Source organism: Drosophila hydei, unplaced genomic scaffold (genome assembly GCF_003285905.1).
Source record: "Drosophila hydei strain 15085-1641.00,03,60 unplaced genomic scaffold, DhydRS2 tig00008122-arrow-pilon, whole genome shotgun sequence".
NCBI lineage: Eukaryota > Metazoa > Arthropoda > Insecta > Diptera > Drosophilidae > Drosophila > Drosophila hydei.
This window is the reverse complement of record NW_022045833.1, coordinates 1,749,615-1,770,235: the sequence shown is the minus strand read 5'-3', so window position 1 is coordinate 1,770,235 and position 20,621 is coordinate 1,749,615. Positions and strand designations below refer to the sequence as shown.

Below are 20,621 nucleotides of genomic sequence, written 5' to 3'. Positions count from 1 at the left end.
TTAATTGCAAATTCGTCGGTTTATATCAAAGTAAGTGTCCCTGTGTCCCACTGTCCGTGCTTGCTACCCACTGTGCAGCGTCTTCTTTCTGTTTGCCGCGTTCCTTAGTGCAACGCGTACGTGCGCCAACTGAATTTGTTGCATTGAAATCGCGCCGAATATCCAAATACGAAATGCGAATTGCGAAATGCAAAGGCGCCCAAGAGTTGGGCGGGTCAACGTGCTGTGCTGGCTGCACAGTGTGACCAGGCCTGCTCTATATATATATCTATTACTTCTATATATATATATATATCAGTGGCGAGCTTGTCTTATCTTCGTAAAAACTTAGCATAATAAATTTGTTAAGTGGCTAAAAATCGACAAATGATCTCAGCGCCTGAAACTTGGCGCTCAACTGCAATTTTTAGCCAAGTTTGGCCTAGCCAGGCTATTAGCGCCTGCTTCGAAGCACACTCTCCCTCTCTTCTATAAACACACATTAGGACCTTAAAAGTTTCAGGGCACATTGCGTCAGACGCGGCAACAACAACAAACTAAACACACAGTGAGAAACGCTTTTAGCTATGCTATAAATAGCTAGCAAATGTCTTATACTAACAACGGTATTGTGTAGCGCAGTGTAATTGCTTTTGCTTTACGTTTCAAACTTTTTATTTTTTTTTTTTTGGTTTTCTTTGTTTTTTTTTGTGTTTTTTTTCTTTTGCGGAACGCGCTCGCGATCGCACACAGCGTCAAAGTCGAAGTTCTAATGGCAACTGAAGCTTCGCAAGCTTCACACAACGCGTCAGCAACAAGCGACAACAACAACAACAACCACGCAGAACAACACTTTGTCACCTGGCAACCCGGCAGCTATTTTTTTTATATTTTGCCTCTACACACAGACAGCGAGCCGGCCACAACAACAACAAAAACAACAGAAGCGAAAGCAAAAAAAAAACTACAAAAAAATGCGGCGATAAGTTTGCCAAAGTTGTTAACTGTCTATTGTTGCTGTTATTGCTGTTGTTGTTCTTGTTGTTGCTGGTTTGCGGTTTTGTGCTCAACAAAAGCTAATTATTGTAGCACCGTTCCGTCTCTGTCACACACGCCCTCTCTCTCTCCCTCGCTCTCACAACGCTCATTCGTTTGCTCTCCTCGCATTCGATTTCCTGCTTACTCAAATCAATCGAATTCACCAATGGGAAGCTTGACTTTTTTTCTTTTGAAAAAGATACTCTAACACAGAGCATAACTAGTTGTACATGTAGTTTGTTACATTAGGAACGGCTGCATAATCTATGAGATCACCTGATAAGAGCAATGAGAACATAAGCAGCACGTAATATAGAGAACTCTTTGAACTATAGATTACATAGTTTAGGACTTTTTTGTTACTTACAAATTAAATTATTAGTATTTATGAAAAGTGTAAAAAAAGCATGCTTTTATATTATTTTTAGTTACAATAATCTGTAAGCTTAATAAATTAAATTTAATGATAATTTATTTATAAATGTAATTCAGTGTTAATTAATTTTTTTTAATTACTTTTATTTTTTTTTTTTACTTAAATAAATATTTATACTATATTGAATATATGAATACACATACGAAAAATATTTACTGCTGATTTAATATTTAAATTTTTTATTAAATTTTACATTTTATTATTTTTCTGTTGTGATTTATTTATAATTTTTTCTTTAATTTATATAACTTATATTTTTTTATTTTGATTTTTGACTATTTATTTCTTTTATTTCTATTTATTTATATTTTTATATTATTTCATATTGTAATTTTTTATTTAATATTTAATTTATTTTAAATATATTATATATAAATAATATACTATTTATTATTATACTTTTTATATAGTATTCATTTAAATCTAGAGACTTAATAATCTGAAGTCTCTCTCAGTTTTCACTCTCCTCTCTCTTTGTCTCTGTCTCTAAGTCAACTAAAAAGTTAGAGCATAAAATATTCGCATTGCCAGCAAAAGTATAAAAAGCTTTGATTCTATTTACGTTTTGGGCGCTGTTAGAACGAAGCCCAGCTGGTTGCTGTTTTGCTGGGCACCTGGTGCAATCGAATAGAAGGTTTTGGCATATTGCCAATCTGTTGACAGCTGGAAACAGCTTTCAGTTTCAGTCGCTCGGCAGTTGGAAGTGCATGCTCCAATCTCGCTACAGTTGAGGCTTGGAAATAACACAATTAACACTCTTCAATCGGGCGACGTCAATTACGAGGGGCAACTTATCGGCTTGCTTAGTTTTTAAATGCTTTTTATTTTCCTTTCCTTTTTTTTTCTATTTGCTTGCCAATGAAATCATGCGCATAAATAATAAAAAAAAAAATGCAAACGAACAAGAATAAATATAAATAAAATGACTGATAAAACTTGAAAATCAAATTGTTATCAGACATGCAAAAAAATAAAATAATAGTATAAATATGTACGTATTAAATAAACCACGTTTAACACATGGCGGTATCTATGTCTAAACATGTGGCTGTGTATACATGCCTATACATATATTTATGTATATATATATATATATATATATATATATATATATATGTGTGTGTGTCTGTATGTCCCTTTATCAATATTTAATCAAGCATTTGAGCATGCTTCCAAATAATTACATAGACATTGCGTGTTATGTTAAAAATAAATTAGAAACAAGTAAGCCGAGAGGAACGACTGCAACATACTCGTTTCAGTGGCCAAAAGAGGATTCATATATTATATATAAATTATTATATTATAAAGTAGAGAAGGCCAATATATGCAACGCTTGATAATCGTAGCGCTATGCACTACTATTTTTATGAACAGCCAATTTTCTTGGCTCTTCTCTAAAATTGTCCCAAAAAATTAATTCTAATGTAAACAAAATAAGTATATATTTTTCATTATTTTTGAACTAACAAAGTACCGTTTTATTTGGGTTAAATACTGTGTACTGCAGCACTACTATTTTTATGAACGCCTCCAATGAGCGCACTTAAAAGATCTGAGACTTTATTAGATAGCCGAATCTCTAGTTTCAGTAAATAAACTAGGAAGCTCGACGGTAAAAGGATAATTGCCAAAACCTATATACCCTTTACACTTCATATATTCATATCTAACATACCAACAATAATGTGGGCGTTTCGGTAACGCCCATCAATTTGCATTTAAATAAACGTTTACTCAATAGACGTGCAAAGATAACAAATTAACGCTAATTGCATTTCAAATTTGTTTCACATTCAAATTGTACTGAAATTGAAAAACCATCCACAGACACTCAGCCAAAGCTAAAGCCACAGCCACAGCCATTTGTCTCTCGGCTTCTGAATCATATGCCAACATTCAAAATAACAATTAAAAAGCGTCTTGTTTATGGGATATTTTTCAGTTTTTGGCAACCGAATTTTAACAAGAACTGGAAACACAAAAGCCACAAAAATAAATTTAAAAAAAAAAAAACCCAAAAAAGTCAACGACGCGTTGTCAGCTGAGCGGCGCTATCCAAAAATAACAACAATAGCAGAAACAGAAAACAAAAATAAAAACAAAAAAATACTTTTAGATAGCCAAGAAAATGGATTGATTTGCTTGAAGCTGATTGACTATGAGATACCCTCGACATATGATATAACAAAGAGTTGTTTTATAAGAAGAGTTAAACGGAGAGGAGAAGAGACAGACATAGGGAGACAGTAAAAGATATGTGAAGGTAAGAATGAGATGGAAAACGAGAAGAGATGACGAGAGCGAAAAAGACAGAGTCAACAAGGAGGGTTGATAGGGAAAATAGCTGAGAGATAGAGGGAGTATCAGCGGCAGGAAGAACGAGAGAGAGAAAGAGGTTAAGACAGAGAGAGATATATATTAATATTTATAGATAGCGGCAGCAAGAGGGAGAGAGACGAAGCAGAGAATGGAGAGTGAGAGACAGATATAGAGCGAGAGCTAAATATAAATAATAAAATAGAGGTAGAGACAGAGAGAGAGAGAGATATATATATAGATATAGAGTTTAAGAAAAAGAGAGAAAAATGTAAAGATAGAGCAAAGACAAGAGAAAAGGTGACAAGAATGAAAGACAACTAGATGTATCGGATACAGATAGAGAGAGATAGAGAGAGAGACAGTCCAGGAAAAGAAGGGCATAAGAATAGAGATAGAAAACAACAAATAGACTGAAATAAAGAAAGAAAATAGACAGAAAAAAGAGAGGGAAAAGAAAAGAGTAAGACATAAACCTGAGAGAACAAAGTAACGAACGATAGACACTATGAGAGATAGAGGTAGCGATTGAAAGAGAGAGAGAGAGAGAGAGAGAGAGAGAGAGAGAGAGAGAGAGAGAGAGAGAGAGAGAGAGACAGTTAGTGCAAGATAAGTAAAGTGAAAGAGAGGCAGAGATATTAATATAAGATGTTTTTCATATCAATGAAAAGAAATTCTTCTCGAGCCGTCTTTAATTATTAATCATTAATCAAACTATACTATAGTTATATACTATCTATATATATCTATACTATCTCAAGAGTCGATGTCAACCAAGTCATATAAAACATCTAGTAAGCAAGATTATGCACGCCTTCTTAACCTTGAACCACAAGACATTGTTAAGTGGCAAGTGCTTAACTTTCAGTTAAACTTTTTGTTATTTGGCTGCTTCGCTACGCTGGCAATCGATAATCGTAATTAGTTATTGATAATGCAAACAGAATGTGAACAAAGGTATTTTAAATTTCATATACCAAGCAGCTGGAACAGTTCCCAAATTGAAGCGTGCAGCTCTAGACTGGCTATACGATATGGAGCTATCATAACCGCTGTAGCTCCGGTCAATGGCATTCAGAGCGAACGAGACATTCAAATGTTTTTTGGCCAGACGTCGACATTCCGACATTGTTGTCGTCTCCTATTACCTGGTTCCCCAGGTGTCGCTTTAATTAAGTACCTTAGCGAACATTAATTGGCCGTGAAGCATGAATGAATGATTAAGTTGCATGTGCCACACGTAATTCAATATGCCACTTGATTTAAGCCTCTCTCTCCCCCTCTGTCTGGAAGTAGCTCACAGCCAAAGCGCCCACACACTGACTCTTGGCCAAAAAACTCAACCACTATTCATTTATTATAATCATTTTCCGTCTTTTTATTTTCGTGGGAGCAGTGAATGTTGTTAAATTGTCACGAAATGCTCAACATACATTAACGAGTGGGAGAGAGAGAGACTATCAAATATTCATGCTAATTATGAACTATTAGCATGCAAAATAGTTTCCAAGAATAAAAAATAATTGAGCAAGGCGTAAAAAGCTTATTTTTTTTCATTTTATTGTTCATATAAATTTTTTAAGCTGATTATTTTAATTCACTTTTGTTCACAAAAAAATATTAAAAATTTATTATATTATATTATTGCTACTTTATTTTATATATATTTATAAAAATAATTATGGCTATTCTATTCATCTTATTAAGCTTTTATTGCTTTCTGATTTATATCTCAGCTTTCTGTGTTTTTGTTTAATTTTTTCTGTTAATTTTAATTTTGATTTTTATTTTATTTATATTTTTCATTTAATTTTTTTTTTATATTTGAATTAAAATTTTAATTTGTATCTTATGTTTCTTTTACATTTTAATTTATTCTTTTAATGTGCATTTTCATTTATATTTATTTTGTATTTTATTTTTGTTCTACTTTTTAATGTTCGTTTGAATTACAATTTATATTTATTTTTAGTTAAAGTTTGAATTTACATTAAAAATTTAATTTTTTCATTTTTGAAATTTTAATTTTAATTATTTTTTGTTCATGAAGCGCTGAAATATACCAAAAACGTCAATTCCTCAACAATTGCCATTTTATTAGCTCTAAACAATATTTAGAGCTATTGTTGCTATCGCACAAACACATAGCTTTATTGACAATAAATTCTGAAGTTCACTTTCGTTGCTATATATATGCATATATATACAGTGCGAAAAACTTAAAGTCGGCTGTCTTATCAAAAGCCATGTGGCTCTTGTAATTGCTGTTGTCATCGTAAACAAAAGCAGAATAATAAATAAATATTATTAAGCGCAACCCATTTACATTGTTGGCGCACGTTGCGTATGCTTAATATGCATGAATTGCGCGATTTAATGAAAGTTTCTGATTTGCTACCACCAAATTTCTATGACAGGTGAAATTGTATAATTATTAATAAAAAAAGAAATTCTAATAAATTAAATAAAAATAGCCAAAAGCTGGGGCCGAGCTTCATTTGCATGGCATGTCCCATGCATCCGGTCATTAGAAAATTAATTGAACTATGACCAAAACTCGACTCGAACAACCCGGCACACTATAATTTAAAACGTATTAAAAATCACACACACATACACATTTATCTAGATCCACATATAAATAGAGAGACAGACAGTAAAAACACAATTTGGAGCGCATATTTTGCACCATTTTTGGCTGGGTTATTGGGCATATAATAATAGAAACAATAAAAAAATATATATATATGTATGTATATACATATATGTATATAGTATATAATGAATTATCATATCATATGCCGCAAGCATTTGGTCTATCTTCAACCTATAAATGGTTTAAAATATTTCCTAATAAGTGCTTATCGCACTTAGATTTAAATATTTAATGAAGCGAAGGTCGCTCGTGTGTAACAGTTTGTAGCACAGTTAAGATTTGTTTTGGCTAAGCATAGATTCAGATAGTGGAGGGAGGGGGCCAAGGAAAAAAATTAAAAACTCAACTTTGAACTTGCGATCTAATTTGATAAGGTTAAATAAGGGCAAGGGGCATTAAATTTAATAACTTACTTTTTTTTATTGCTGGCAGTCTTAAGCTGCAAGGCACAAGCACTTGCAAGTGGTAAACAGTTAACGTTTAGCGGGTAGCGGGTAGCGGGTAGCGGTTAGCGGGTAACATTTAGCGGTTAGCCATCGATAAGCACAAATACACAAAATATCTCGCGCGCGCGTCTTAACTGTTGTTACTTTCTTGCTATTTTTGTTGCGATCAGCATCGTTTGCTCTCTTGTTGTTGTTGCTGTTAAGTGCAAAAAAACCACTCACGTAATTCGCACTCGCGCACTCACACTCTCGCACACACGCCGACAACTTGACTTGGCAAAACTTCTGTAGTAACTAAATAGCGGCGGTCTACGGTATCGTATAGCACAAAACAACGGCGTATTTGGCGACAGCGACGCGAACGCTGGCAGCGGCAGAGCAACCGGGTGTATCGTACAGTGGTACGCAAATGCTTGAAAAACTGCTAAGTCTTTGGCCAAATGCATAGTATTATTAATCTTATCTTCATAATCATTTCAATAAAGATAATGCTAAATAAATGTGCACTTATTAAGTGATATCTAAATAATATATGTATATATACGCATATATGAAAGTACATGAAATAAATACCCTCTCTTTTTCTCTCTCTCTCTCTCTCTCTCTCTCTCTCTCTCTCTCTCTCTCTCTCTCTCTCTCTCTCTCTCTCTCTCTCTGTATTCTATTCATATTAATTATACATCTTTCTATTTATCCGATTCTTCATCACTTTCTCATTTGCATTTACTCAAGCATTTGATTTTGTGCGCTGCTTATTTCAATTTGTGCCACTGTGCCTTGCTTGTTGACTTGTTGCTGCTAGCGCTGACTGCGACGGCAGCAGCAAGTGGTGGGTGCTTTGAGATTCAGCCTCTGTCGTCCGCTTCGGTCTCTGTGAGCTGCGCTGAAGCCGGCTTTAGCTTTTGCTTTTGGCGTGACTTGTTGACGATTTGTTTTTGTTTGTGTTTTTGTTTTTGTTGTCGTTGCTGTTGTTGTTAGTTTCGACGCGCTATGCGCTTGGCGGGCACGAACCACAGATCCGATATATTTTCCAATTTGTATGCATAAATTCACACACAGATGCACACACGCCACAAAAAGGGTGCGGAGACCAAGCCGAATATGCGATGAAGGGGGACATGTTGTTAGTGTCTCTCCCCATCATTCTTGACTGTCCAGAATCAACGGGCTGTGCTGTCCAAGCCAAACAAAAGAGCCCAAGCAAACAGCACACACACACAGAGCGAGTACTCATATGAGCACGAGTACTCACGCACACATTCAAACTCGTACATGCGCGCATCTGGTTTAGGGGCACCAGGCTTGCAGCTTAAACTCACATATTCTGTGGAGTGAGCAGAGAATGATGACAACGATTGGCATATAGCGGGTGGTGTTGTCAGCTACGTGGGTGGTACGAGGAGTTTTGATTGTATGCATTCAGTAGCAAAATTCTAGTTAAATTTATTTTTAAATTATATTATTTTTATATTTTAATATATTAATTATTATTAAAATATTTACGAAGGCAATTCACATTTATATTTTACAAGGAAATCTTTACTTCGATTTTCTATCAAATCACTGACTCGCCCTCGAGCTTTATCTATTTCCGTTTTATGGCTTGGCCAATTTGCTTATATCGTATGTCAAGTTTTATTGCTTTAAATAAGAAAGATTGTCGTTTATTAGGCATAATATTGACTTCGATTTGCTTAAATCGAATATGATGTTTGCTTGACAATAGTTCTTTGGAAAATTACACAACCAGCCCTCGCAAGTGAACGTAAATCAAGCTGGCGGGCCTGCTATACTTAAAGATACCTATTAAAACTAAATTATGAAGAATAGATATGTTTAAGTTAGTTCAAAGTATTGTAAGTTAACTTCAATAAATACTCTATTAAATATTAAATATAATTTGGAATCTTATAAAAAACAATTTGTTCGTAATTTGTAATTTATTAAAAATAACTTAAAATATCTTTTAAAATTTCCAAAAAAATACAATAATATATTTTTTGTATATTTCATCTAATGTGAGATGTACTCCACAAATAGAGCAAATTTCGACCTATTTATCTAGGACAAATTACTCTTCAGCCAGTCCTTATTATTTAGCGATACTTTTTGAACAGACCTCGCCTACTATATGAATTTGAATATGCAATTCCAAGAAAATTGATAAGCATTTTGAATAGTATAAAAAGTCTAGACTGTAAAGTACACCAACATCATCTGCTCCACTTATTAGAACAGCCCAATATACCCCACTCAGTTGCTTGTTTAGGTGGCATTTGAATTTGCCTGTTGCCGGCTTTGGGCGCTTTAGTCTTTGCTCTTCCACATTTCCCTTTCATTCGCAAGCGACGCTCCAACAGTCAGCGGCAGGGGCGTGTTCCCCGCCCTCTGTCCCTCTACATATTTTACTCAGCAATTGTGCCCGTGCCTAGGCAACTAGGCGTACATACATGAAAGGGGTCGCGAGGTCAGACAGCATATAGACAGACGACAGTTATTATTGCCCCAGCGAGGCGAGTGTTGCATAGTTTTTCTGTTTTTCAGCTTTTGTTATATATATATATATATATAGTTTTTTTTATGGTTTGTTTTCGTTTATGCGCTGAAATGTTCGCTCGAAACACATAGGATTAGGGTAAGAGGAAGAACGCCAGAGCGAACAGCAACAACTTTATGACAATAAGTCGAACAGGGGGAGGGAGGGAGGTAGAGGCAGGCATGCGGCTAGTTAGAGCTCTTCAGTTGTTAATAATGAGCTCACTCGTAGTGCCACTGGACAGCACTTGACTAGTGCAGCAGCTGCAGTCCGAGCGCCTGTCAATCGACTGACAATCCAAAGGACAGTGAAGGATAACAAATGCAGTCGCCAGGATATGAGTTGACTGTTGCGATACCGTCAATTGGCGTCAATTGTAATCTGCTTGAAGCAGCCTGACAGCAGCTTTAAATTAACTTAAGGTCCTTACAATAAATTTTAATTGAAACAAAAAATGTAAATTTATTTTTATATCTCTTGAAAGAGCAGATCTAAATAGATTAGGGATATTCTACATTATTTTTATGTATTTTTTTATAATTATACTTTTTTAAATGTAGATATATTTTAAAAAATGTAGATATATTTAAGAAAGTTAAAATTAATTTTAGTTTAGTTTAATTAAACTTTTTATATATAAATTATAATTAAAAAATATTAATATTTATTTAAAAAAAATAAATCGTAGCTTAAAATAGTTAGTATTTTTTAAAAATAATTTTAAAACTTTAAAAATTTATTATATATTATATATTATATATTATATATTATATATTATATATTATATATTATATATTATATATTATATATTATATATTATATATTATATATTATATAATATATTTAACTAAATACAAAAATGAAGCAAGCCAGTTTTGTATGATTTTTATAATTTAAAGCCAAAATTAAATGTTAACCAAACAGCGCTATCTACCTGCCTAAAGAATGTGCATATATTAAGTATTTATGCGCTTTCTATAACTAGTTGACATTATGTTAAGTAGAGCTGTGGCAAATAGGCCTTAAGTGGATCTACTTGTATTCTTTATAGCAATAAAAATAAAGCAAGCACACGAAAAGTTAATGTAAGTGCCATGCTGTTAACGAGAACAGAGCTCTGTTAATGCGCTTTTAACAACTGTTAGTGCTCGCCGAAACTCTGTTATTGAGCTGTTAGGTTGCTGCTAGCTTACCTGCTGCAGCTGCTGCTGCGCTGCCATTTTGTAGTGCTTGGGTTTTGCGGGTTGAATACGGCGTGCCGCAATGCTGGCAAGACGCCACTTCCGTTTCCTGTTCAGCAATTGTTGTTGTTGTTGTTTGTGCACTGAAAGCTCATTAAATTAAGCAAATGCGATTTCGCTTTGTTGTTGCTGTTGCTAGTTGTTGTTGTTAGTTGTTGCTCACCTGCTGAGCGCCAGTATTAGAGGGCCTCGCGCACGCTGCGCCCTGAGCACATTTAACAGCTGCGCGTCGCTCAAGGCGACATTCTGCAGGCGCAACGACGACTGCAAAGGCCAAAACGAAATCAATTTCAATTTCTACTTCTATATATTACATATATATATATATATTTCTGTATATTTAAATAACTTAAAGCACATTTGATTTATTATTTAGTTGTAACATAAGCACATAATTTCTCATACACTTTTTGAGACGCGCTTGGTGGGCAGAGGCGGCGCCGACGACGGCGACGGCGACGACTTCGATTGTCCGCGACGCAGCGAACAAAACTTAAGCATGTTGCAGTTGCAAGTGTTGACTCCAGACTGGACATCAGTGAATGTATGGGGCGCTCGTCGCTCAGCGCTCAATCCGAGGGGCGTTAACGCCAACGGTGATAAGGCACAGTTGCGGCTACGCCAGCTGGCAGATGCCATGTCGCTGCATGAAGACCTCGAGGCATGTGGCATCAACGCGATCGAATAGCAGCGAACCGAAGCGTCGCGCCGTATAGTCCACAATCAGCACCATTTTACAATTGATGCACTTGTCGCGATAGTGAAAGAGCAGCCCGACCGTCTGATGCACTATGTGATCCACGTAGCCGGGTGCCGAGCGGTACACCTGATGGTTGCCCATCTCCACAATGCCGCGCGTGTTGACGACGACCTTGCTCCTTATGTAAGCGGGCAGCACCTCCAGCGTGCGGCGCACTTTCGACTGCGTGTAGAGCACGCGATTCATCGTGTGGCCCGGTGCATTGAAGGTATCGTTGCTATCCTTGCGATAGAAGAACACATTGCGAAAGACAAAGCCCGAGGTGCGGCCCTCGTCGCACTGGCGCAAATAGTCCGCCAGCGAGTTGTGCTTCAAGGGCATCAGCACCTCGTCCAAGTCGACGACAGCTGCGTAGCGATAGTTGTCCACGACATTGGCGCGATAGACGCAGTCATTGAACTGCGCCACAATTCCGGCGTAGTGCAGATCCTGCAAATGCGACTGCACATTCCACTCGAAGACGTCGGCCAGGCCCTTCTGCCGATAGTGCTCCAGCACGCGACGCACTTCCTCGCTGGCCTCCACGTAGTAGAAGTAAAAGTGCGTCGCGCCCTGCAATCGATACATCTCCACGAACTCAACCAGGCGCAGCACATTCGAGTAGTTCTCCTGGATGGGACCGACGCAGACGGAAATTGTGGCACGCGACTTCGTTAACAGCTCCGACATATTTCGTGGGTAACTAGGAAGCGTGTCGATTAGTAGAAGTCTTCCATAGATCCCGGCCAACTCACCTGATCTGCACGTAAGTCGGGCTCAGGTGACTCAGGCGATTGGAGGCGTAGCTAAGTGCCACAGCCTGTGGCAGCTGCATAGGCGTGCTCTTGGCCAGATGCAGCGGACACATGATGCTCCAAGCCGCAAAGCTATTGTTGTGCACGTCGTGCATGGCACCCGCCTCCTCGGCCACAATCTCATAGCTGCTGAAGTCCGCGAAGCGCACGATGCAACTGATACGCGAGTCGCGCAGTCGCTCCGGCAAAATGGCAAAAACACGCAGCGAACCAACTGTGATCTCCTCATCCAGTCGAACGGTGCCTGTGAAACGAATGCGAGGGTAGTTAAGTGAGTTTTTAGCAAAGTAGGTGCAGGCAATGGAAAGAGAGGGTTGCTGAGTGAGCTCTAAGGAAAGTAAGGGTCATCAATGTGAATTAAATGTGAAAGTTTTATAACTGTAATAGGCCTTATCTTTGTAAAGAAGAAGGCTTTTGAGAGTGGGTAATAGAACGAAATAGACTTAATCCAAACTTAGTCGCTGTAGTAATCAAATGGGTACCTAAATGGTTTCAATGTGCCATACTACTTAGGTACATAAGTACCATATTAAAGTACCCTACCTTTTGGGTATATATCAATGTACTATATTATTTAGGTACATATCAATGTACCATACATTTTGGGTATATATCAATGTACCACATATTTTAGGTACATATCGATGTACCACACATTTTAGGTACATATCGATGTACCACACATTTTAGGTACATATCAATGTACCACACATTTTAGGTACATATCAATGTACCACACATTTTAGGTACATATCAATGTACCATTCAGTTTGGGTACATATCAATGTACCACACAGTTTAGGTACATATAAATGTACCACACAGTTTAGGTACATATAAATGTACCACACAGTTTAGGTACATATAAATGTACCACACGGTTTAGGTACATATAAATGTACCACACAGTTTAGGTACATATAAATGTACCACACAGTTTAGGTACATATAAATGTACCACACAGTTTAGGTACATATAAATGTACCACACAGTTTAGGTACATATAAATGTACCACACAGTTTAGGTACATATAAATGTACCAATAAATTTGAGAACCTATCAATGTACCATACTGTTTAGGTACATGTTTACGTACTATTTAGGAAAGCATCAGATTTGGTCTATTGTAGTGTAATGAGACCCGTAATAAGAAGTAGCTCTGTCGAGCGAATTAGTTAAACGGACTAAAAAGTGAGATATAGAAATATATATCAAAGCAAAGCTAGCACCATTAAGGTACACATTTATGCAGATTAAATACAAAGAATAGAACTAGTTAAGATAGTAGCAATAAGTGCAGAATAATTGGCATATCTGCCCTCCCATTAGTTAAGGTTTAGAGCTAAATGCGCTATAGAGTCTAAGACAATACGCTGTAACTAAATAAAATTTTAAATAAAAAAAATGTCGAGAGCAGAGCAAGAAAGTGAGAGAGAGACGGACTAAAGCAAGAATTAAACATCTTAGTAAATGGTACTCTAATGCCATTTAGGTACACATGACTTAGAAGGCAAGAAAGAGTTTGTTAGCTGACTCACAGCTAGACTGAACAGCATCGAGAGCTGTAAGTAAGAAAAATACTTTACTCTAAAGTAAAGAGCGAGAAGCCTAAGTAAATAGTACTCTGATGTCATATAGACACAATCTATATATCTATATATTTTTTTTATTTATATATATATATATATATTCATCTCATTCTATTAAACCAACAATGCTCAGTTCATGGCAACTCCCTGGCTCAACTTTCGCAACTTCTTCTACCCCCGCTAACTTAGTAAATTATTTTTCCATGTCGCATAATCAAAATTCTTAAGTTTCTCAGTCAGCAAAATAATTTGATTTTATTATGATGATAAATGAATGTGTTTTGTTTTTTATTATCATCGAAATTTACATTTACATACCCTCTGCTGCTGAGCCTCTGGCAAAATGAAAACTTTTATTCTAAAAGAAATTTCTAAAGTCGCTCTAAGAACGGCCAAACTGTGTGAAGAATACTCCAATTAATGCTGATGACCTTTTGCATTTCTATAAAGCTTAGAAAGTTTTCTTCTTCTTCTTTGCTATTTTTTGTTTTTGTTTTTTTTTTTTTGCAAACATTTTGGCACATTTATTCTGGTTTTTGGCTCGCTGTGAGTCAGCAAAAGTTGCCTTAAAATCAAGTTTCAATTCACATCAGCGACTAAATATAGTAGAACTGAGCTGGCAAATGTCATTTGTGTATTTGATATTTATGTTTATGATGTGCTGATTATATTTGAGAGAAACCCAAAAGAGATTAGTGCTAGATTAAGAGTTTACTGTTTGATCTGGCAAGCAAATGCTTAAGTTACTCAGGAATTGAATTTGATTATGCCAATAATTGCAAGGCTTCAACAGTGACTGTAGTAAATCTGCATAAAGGTAAAGAACATCATAAGAAATTTGTTGACTTTAGACTATATATAAATATTTGATATATATTTTGTTTTGAACTGAACACATTAAAAACTCACTGACTTCGTTTATAAGTATTTGAATTTATTCTAAAAATATTTGTTATTGTAAAAATTCAATTGAAAATATTATTGCTTTATTTATTTTATTTATTTTACTAATTTGGTTTTTTATATTTATTCTATTTATTTTATTTATTTTATTTATTTAATTTATTGTATTTATTGAATTTATTTTATTTATTGCATTTATTTTAATTTTTATGCTTATACTTCATGACAGTTGCTAGTTGCCTGATGCTTATATTTCTTGACAGATTGAATTGTTAAATTGAATTGTTTAATTTAAATTTAAATTGTTAAAACTGTTAAGCAAGTGTATATATATTTATATATAAAACAATATACATATATGACAATAATACTCGTTCATATTCCAACAAGAGCTTGCTAAGCCTCATGCCTCCATAGGTCACCCATAAGCATAACTTATTAATCCATTTAGCGAACACATGCAAAGCTGGGTCATTCTAGCTCTAAAAGTATAATTTAATAGCTTATAGATTTTTCCACTTAACAAGCTATACAAAACTGCTGAGTCTAGTCTAAACTGAACCAAAAAATATTCAGCATATGTAAAAGTTTCGTTTTTTGTCTGATTTGCAGCGACTGCAATGACTATAGTACTAGTACTAGTATATCTAGTAGATATCTAGTCTATATAATCGTATGTATCTAGTAGATAAGCTATACCAGTGTAAATCTAGTAGAGATATGGACAGACAGACGAACAGCAAGTGCATAGCAGTTGCAGAAGGCCTTGTCCCAAGCCAACTTTAGTGGCAGCTAAACTCAGCTCAACCCGCCTCTCCAGTATTACACGGTACAACAACTGAATCTAAAATATCTTAAGAATATCACTGAAAGCTAATACTCTTAAAGCCTGTTTCTATAAAACCTTTCAATGCCTTTAAAATGATATTCCAAGAGGAAACATCTGCATATAGAGGAATTCCATTCCTAACAGTTCACTTGACTCACCTACAATATCGGTGCGTGCATCGAAATATGCAGAATATATTTCATGCCTCAGCGAGGCGTTGCCAATGCGCCGCCAGCTGTTGTTGTAGTTCCAATGGGGATTTGGCTTTGGGTAGAGCAATTGGCGCTGCTTCAGCTTGAGATCATCGCGCAGGCGTTCATTCTGCAAAGGCAAAGCGGCAAGGATTAAGCACACACGCTCGTACACACACACGCACACACACAAGGCACTCACAATGGTTGTGCGCATTGAGATATAGAAGAGAATCAGCATGGTGCAGGCCACCAAACCCGAGAGCGTAAAGTAAACATATTGAAAACGATTCTCTTGGGCCGCCAGCATTTTTAATAAATTTCTATATATATATATGTATATATATATTCGATTTCTGTAGATACAAGTTTTAACGGCGACGTATTTTTAATTGAATTATTTTATTAGACCGCACCGACGGCACTCTTGACCTTGCGAGCGGCACACGCAGCCGTAGCAGCAGCAGCGAGCAGGCGTTTATCCTGCGGCCAGTGTCCAGGTGTGAATTACAGTTATGCGACTTGTGCGCCAAGCTGCCTACTCGTGACTACAAGTGTCATGCTGTTTAGGAGTCGCCACAGCACGCTCGCAGCGCTGTCTATAGATATATATATACACTTTCGCAGTCGACGTCGCCGCTGACAGCGCAGCCAACCCCAAAAGCGTCTCCTGTTGCTTGTTTGCTTTCAGTTTTGTTGATGGGCGACCATCGATTAACGATAACATGCGGCGAGCGGAGGCGTTGGGACTGGGGGTTAGGGCTAGCTCAAAGCAGCGCCTCTTTCAGTGTCATCATCGATGGTTGCCCCGACCTCCTTAGCCCGACTAGTCAGCTACACTCATAAAAATAATTGACACAAAAGACTCAAAGAAATCAAATTAAGACGCGCGAGCGAAATAAAAACTCATTAAAAATGAAGCAATTCAAGGGAAAAGTTTTTTTGGGACATAAAGAAAAGTGACGTAAAAGTTAGAAGAGTGTTGGGCAGGAGCTTTGAACAGTGTTGGCCAATGAGCTCAAGTTCATATAAAAATATTAAAATATTTTGAAATTTGTATTAAATGAAATATAAATTGAGAGGAAATTGATTTCATCCTGACAACTTTATTTAGCCTTAGATTGTTTATAAATGTTTAAGGAAACAATTTTTAAATGCTCTCAAATACAGTCAAGCTTGGCTATAACTACCTAGCTCAAAGCGGAAGCTGTCTAAAATTTTTTAAAAATATTTTTAGACTATTTGGTATGCCAAAGAGGGCTCTATTCTGTATAGGGCTATAAATATTTTTCAGTGTTGTTACAGATTCTCACGAGTTAAATTATAAATTAAACTCAAATCGAAATTTTTGTACTATTTTTATTTAATTTTTAATTTATTTAATTTTATTTTTTTTTCTAATTTTTCACATGTTTTTTTTTTTTAATATTTCTTTTTCCACTTTCTACGCTCAATTAATATTTTTTGTCGCACGCACTTTCAGCTCGTGTCATTAGCCGCATTCCAATTAATATTTATTGAATCAGAACGCGAATTTCAATTAAATGAGTTATTTTTGCGAGTGTTTTGTTTGTGGTTGCGCCACGCCGCAGGAATCGAGACTAGAGCAGCAGCAGCAGCAGAAGACGGACATTTAGTGGCGCCCGCAATACGCAAATGATTATGGCACCCACGCACACACACACACATAGAGACACAACAAGTGTCTGGGGCAGGACTCGGGCGACGCGTATGCAACAAGTTAATCAACGTACGTTTCGCATGAAACTGGCGCCGTTCGCAATGCTGTTGACGCGTCATCAGCAGGCGGCAAGCGTCGACGGCGCAGTCAGCGTCAGCGTCGACGTAGCTTTTCCTATTGCTGCGTGTGTGTGTGTGTGTGTGGTGTATCTGTGTGGAGGAGGTGGCATGTAAACGCACTTCACTTTAACATGAGTCGACTTTATAAATTGTATGTTTTGTTTTTCCATTGGAGTGCCCCACTGACTGCATATATATATATATATATATATATATATATATATATATATATATATATATATATATATATATATATATATATATATATATATATATATATATATATATATAAAATGTATACATTTGTGTGTGTATCATGGCATTATAATTTAAAGCTATTTTTAACTGAAAATACACGCAAAATTTCAAAGAAAACACAATATATATATATTATATATATTCTCTTATAAAATATATATTCCAAACATTTCATTTGTCTAGGCTGTCCAAAAGAAATAATAATTAAATATGTATATGTATATGTATTTGTATATATATATGCATATGTAAGAGATTTTTGAACAAATTTAATTTTGTTATTTATCAATGCCAAGTGGCTCGGTGGTTGGACATTGAGTCCATTTAGCTTCTGACAAATACAAAATTATATCAATTTTCTGCATTATTAATTGCTAATCGAAACATTTATTCTGAAGTATTTAAATATATTTAATGCATTTAAAAGTTTTTTTTTTTAATTTTGGTTTTGCCAGTTTTTATTCTTAAAAATTTTATTATTTTATTTTTTTGATATATTTTCATGTTTCTTACTTATTTTTTTATTGTTTTCTTTTTATATTTAAATATTTTTTTATATAAAATATTTTTATTATTTATTTTTTTTTAGTTGTTTTTTTTATATTTATTTATTTATTGATTGTTATTTAATAATTTAATATTTTTATAAAAATATGTTTATAAAGATAGATAAATAAAAATGTTTATTTATATATATATATATATATATATATATATATATAGTGATTTTAGTAAGAATGTATGCTATTCATAAATTTATTTATTTATACATACATTTTAAAATTTTTTTATTTTTTATTTTATATTAAAAAATTATAAAATATTTCTTTTATAATTTTGACATGCATGAAATATCTATTAAATAGTCAATAGATATTTCTCCTATATCAATCTATTCAATACTTTAAGTTTTGTCTAAGAAATCTTTTGCTACATGCATTTCTTGAACACTCGTCCCACTGTGCGGTGACCGCGTTTGAACGTTTTCCCCGCTTTTTTCTTTTGCTTTTCATTTTGGAGCTGCCTTTTGCTGTACATTTTGTTTGTCTTGTATTCATTTTCTTTTAATTCCAAAAGAAAAGCATTTTGCTTCGATTCATTTGAAATTATTTTTCATTTAATTAAACATTGAGAACTGTAGAGTGAGAGAGACAGAGACATATCAATTGACGCACTCACTTGCAGTATTAAGCGCTCGAGAAGTAAATACAAATAAATAAATATCACAAGGTATAAAAAATGTAGCAATTTCGGTCGAAACGTCATTCGCAACATTCTTCAGAAAACACGAAAGCCAAATCAAATAAACGAGGACTTCACTATGCGATCACAACCGGTGGACGGACAAGTGAGAACTGCTTAGCAGGTTGAGTTAAACATGAAATTGGATTCGTTATCTACCGCATTGGCGACTGATAAGAGTTTGCTTATCGTCGAAGTGGCATAAGCTACAAATACATTTAATAATATGATACCTTAAAATCGATTGCTTGTAGGCAGCTGCTCTAGCTGAAGCCCACTGTTTGACCCGCATGCTACAGTAGCTACTCGCCACAGGCAACCAGCATAAAAGAAGTGAGTCGTTTGCCCACCGGTAGCCAAATGTCAACCCTAGCTCCTGCACCCTAAAGAACTCGCCCCGTTCACAGTTTCTAGTTCGCAGCGTGTAGCGTGAGAAAGTTAAGGAGTTCTCGAAGTTTGCCTCGAGGATAACTAATTTGTGAAAGTCTTAACTGATTTATATGCACTGTGGATGCAGATCAACTGGTTGCTCGAGCTAGTTCCCAGACACCCTTCAACTTCTCATAGATCTTGTACGTGTGTGTATGTGTCTTGTGGTGGTGGTGGCATTTACCCACCACCACCACCACCACCACTTAACGACTCGAGGGATCTCAAATACCAGCATAAACATTACCATTTCAATGAATTCCCCTATACAACATATAAATATATATATGTATCTGGAACCCTCCTCTGTTGTTATGGCCTAACGGCACGCAGACCACCGGCAAAACGGGGCACGCCTGCGTGCGAAAGTATTTTCAATTGTTGAGCGGAACCTTTATCACATTTCGTGGTGGTTGTTTGCTTCAGCTCAGCTATAAATACTCGCACAGATCCATGTTGCGGCACAGTTCTCTCCGGAGTTGTGTAAAGTGAAGAACAAAAGTTAAAAAAAAAAACATTTTTATTATTAAGTAAATTAAAGCTGAGCCGCCACCAGCAAATGGTGGCGGCTGGCCCAAGTTCAGTGTCTTCAAAGTACAGTTAAAAGTTAAACCAGTTTGAGAGGCTCTTCAAAGTACAGTTAACTACTAGTTGCATGACCCGGCAAATATTGTAAGTACAAGCTAATAAACAATGGCCTTGAGAGGAGTATTTAATTAATGAAGCAAATTTAACTGTAGCTGGACAAGATAAAAGGCGAATAAAGAAGCGAAAATTAATATGCTGCAAAATATGAATTTAAAAAAAATTATAAAAGGTTTACTAAGAGAATTTCTGAAATTGAGATGAAATGAAATAATTTCGACAAATTAAAAAGAAATAACTCTGGATGGATCACTATAGCAAATTACAAAAAAAAAAAAACAAAAAAAATTAATAAGAAAAGTATTTGCGAGAATTCCTGGAACACTTTTAAATATATAAGTTAACACATAACATTTAATATAGGGTATTTCATAAGTTTATAATCAACCCTCGCTATCGCGTGTTTCGTAAGTTAAGAAACAGCCCTCGCAATTGCGACACTGCATACTTTGTATCAGCGCGCTATAACTGCAATGGTCAGCGGCGGTAACCAGATACTTTTGTTTACTGCAAGAGTTTCCGTTATTG

General features: G+C 35.5%; 2 protein-coding genes across 8 annotated transcripts in view; both read right to left on the bottom strand.

Moving 5' to 3' along the window:
* Positions 1-693, bottom strand: part of LOC111591923 (sorbin and SH3 domain-containing protein 1) — a 47,693-nt gene extending 47,000 nt beyond the window's left edge. For 2 of the 5 annotated variants that reach the window (XM_030225001.1, XM_030225002.1), the window contains exon 1: positions 602-687. Coding sequence is in view for 1 of the 5 variants with exons in the window: in XM_030225011.1 (XP_030080871.1) it covers positions 72-144 (73 nt within the window). In the remaining 4 variants the exon portion in view is untranslated. Of the gene's footprint in view, positions 1-71; positions 229-601 lie in introns of those variants that run through there. The other 3 variants (XM_030225000.1, XM_030224999.1, XM_030225011.1) reach the window with 3 other exon arrangements.
* Positions 694-10,609: 9,916 nt separating this feature from the next.
* LOC111592034 lies at positions 10,610-19,279 on the bottom strand. Of its 3 annotated transcripts, none has more exons than XR_002750918.2 (6): positions 18,957-19,279; positions 15,687-15,849; positions 12,146-12,449; positions 11,057-12,093; positions 10,815-10,915; positions 10,610-10,734 (listed from the first exon to the last, which is right to left on the bottom strand). XR_002750918.2 is itself a non-coding variant. In XM_023304035.2 (4 exons), the coding sequence occupies exons 1-4, from the start codon at positions 16,027-16,029 to the stop codon at positions 11,268-11,270; spliced, it is 1,401 nt and encodes a 466-aa protein (XP_023159803.1). In that variant the 3' UTR covers positions 10,990-11,267. The 3 variants fall into 3 exon arrangements, 1 of the variants encoding a protein (XP_023159803.1); XR_002750917.2 differs by lacking the exon at positions 18,957-19,279 and adding an exon at positions 15,922-16,029; XM_023304035.2 differs by lacking the exons at positions 10,610-10,734; positions 10,815-10,915; positions 18,957-19,279 and adding an exon at positions 15,922-16,029 and having other exon boundaries at positions 10,990-12,093.
* Positions 19,280-20,621: the final 1,342 nt, after the last annotated feature.

Coding starts and splice junctions, on each gene's coding strand:
- LOC111592034 (XM_023304035.2), bottom strand. CDS start 16,029: ATGCTGGCGGCCCAAGAGAATCGTTTTCAATATGTTTACTTTACGCTC. Junction 15,850..15,921: donor TCTCAATGCGCACAACCATT/GTGAGTGCCTTG, acceptor TTGCCTTTGCAG/AATGAACGCCTGCGCGATGA. Junction 12,094..12,145: donor CCGACTTACGTGCAGATCAG/GTGAGTTGGCCG, acceptor CACGCTTCCTAG/TTACCCACGAAATATGTCGG.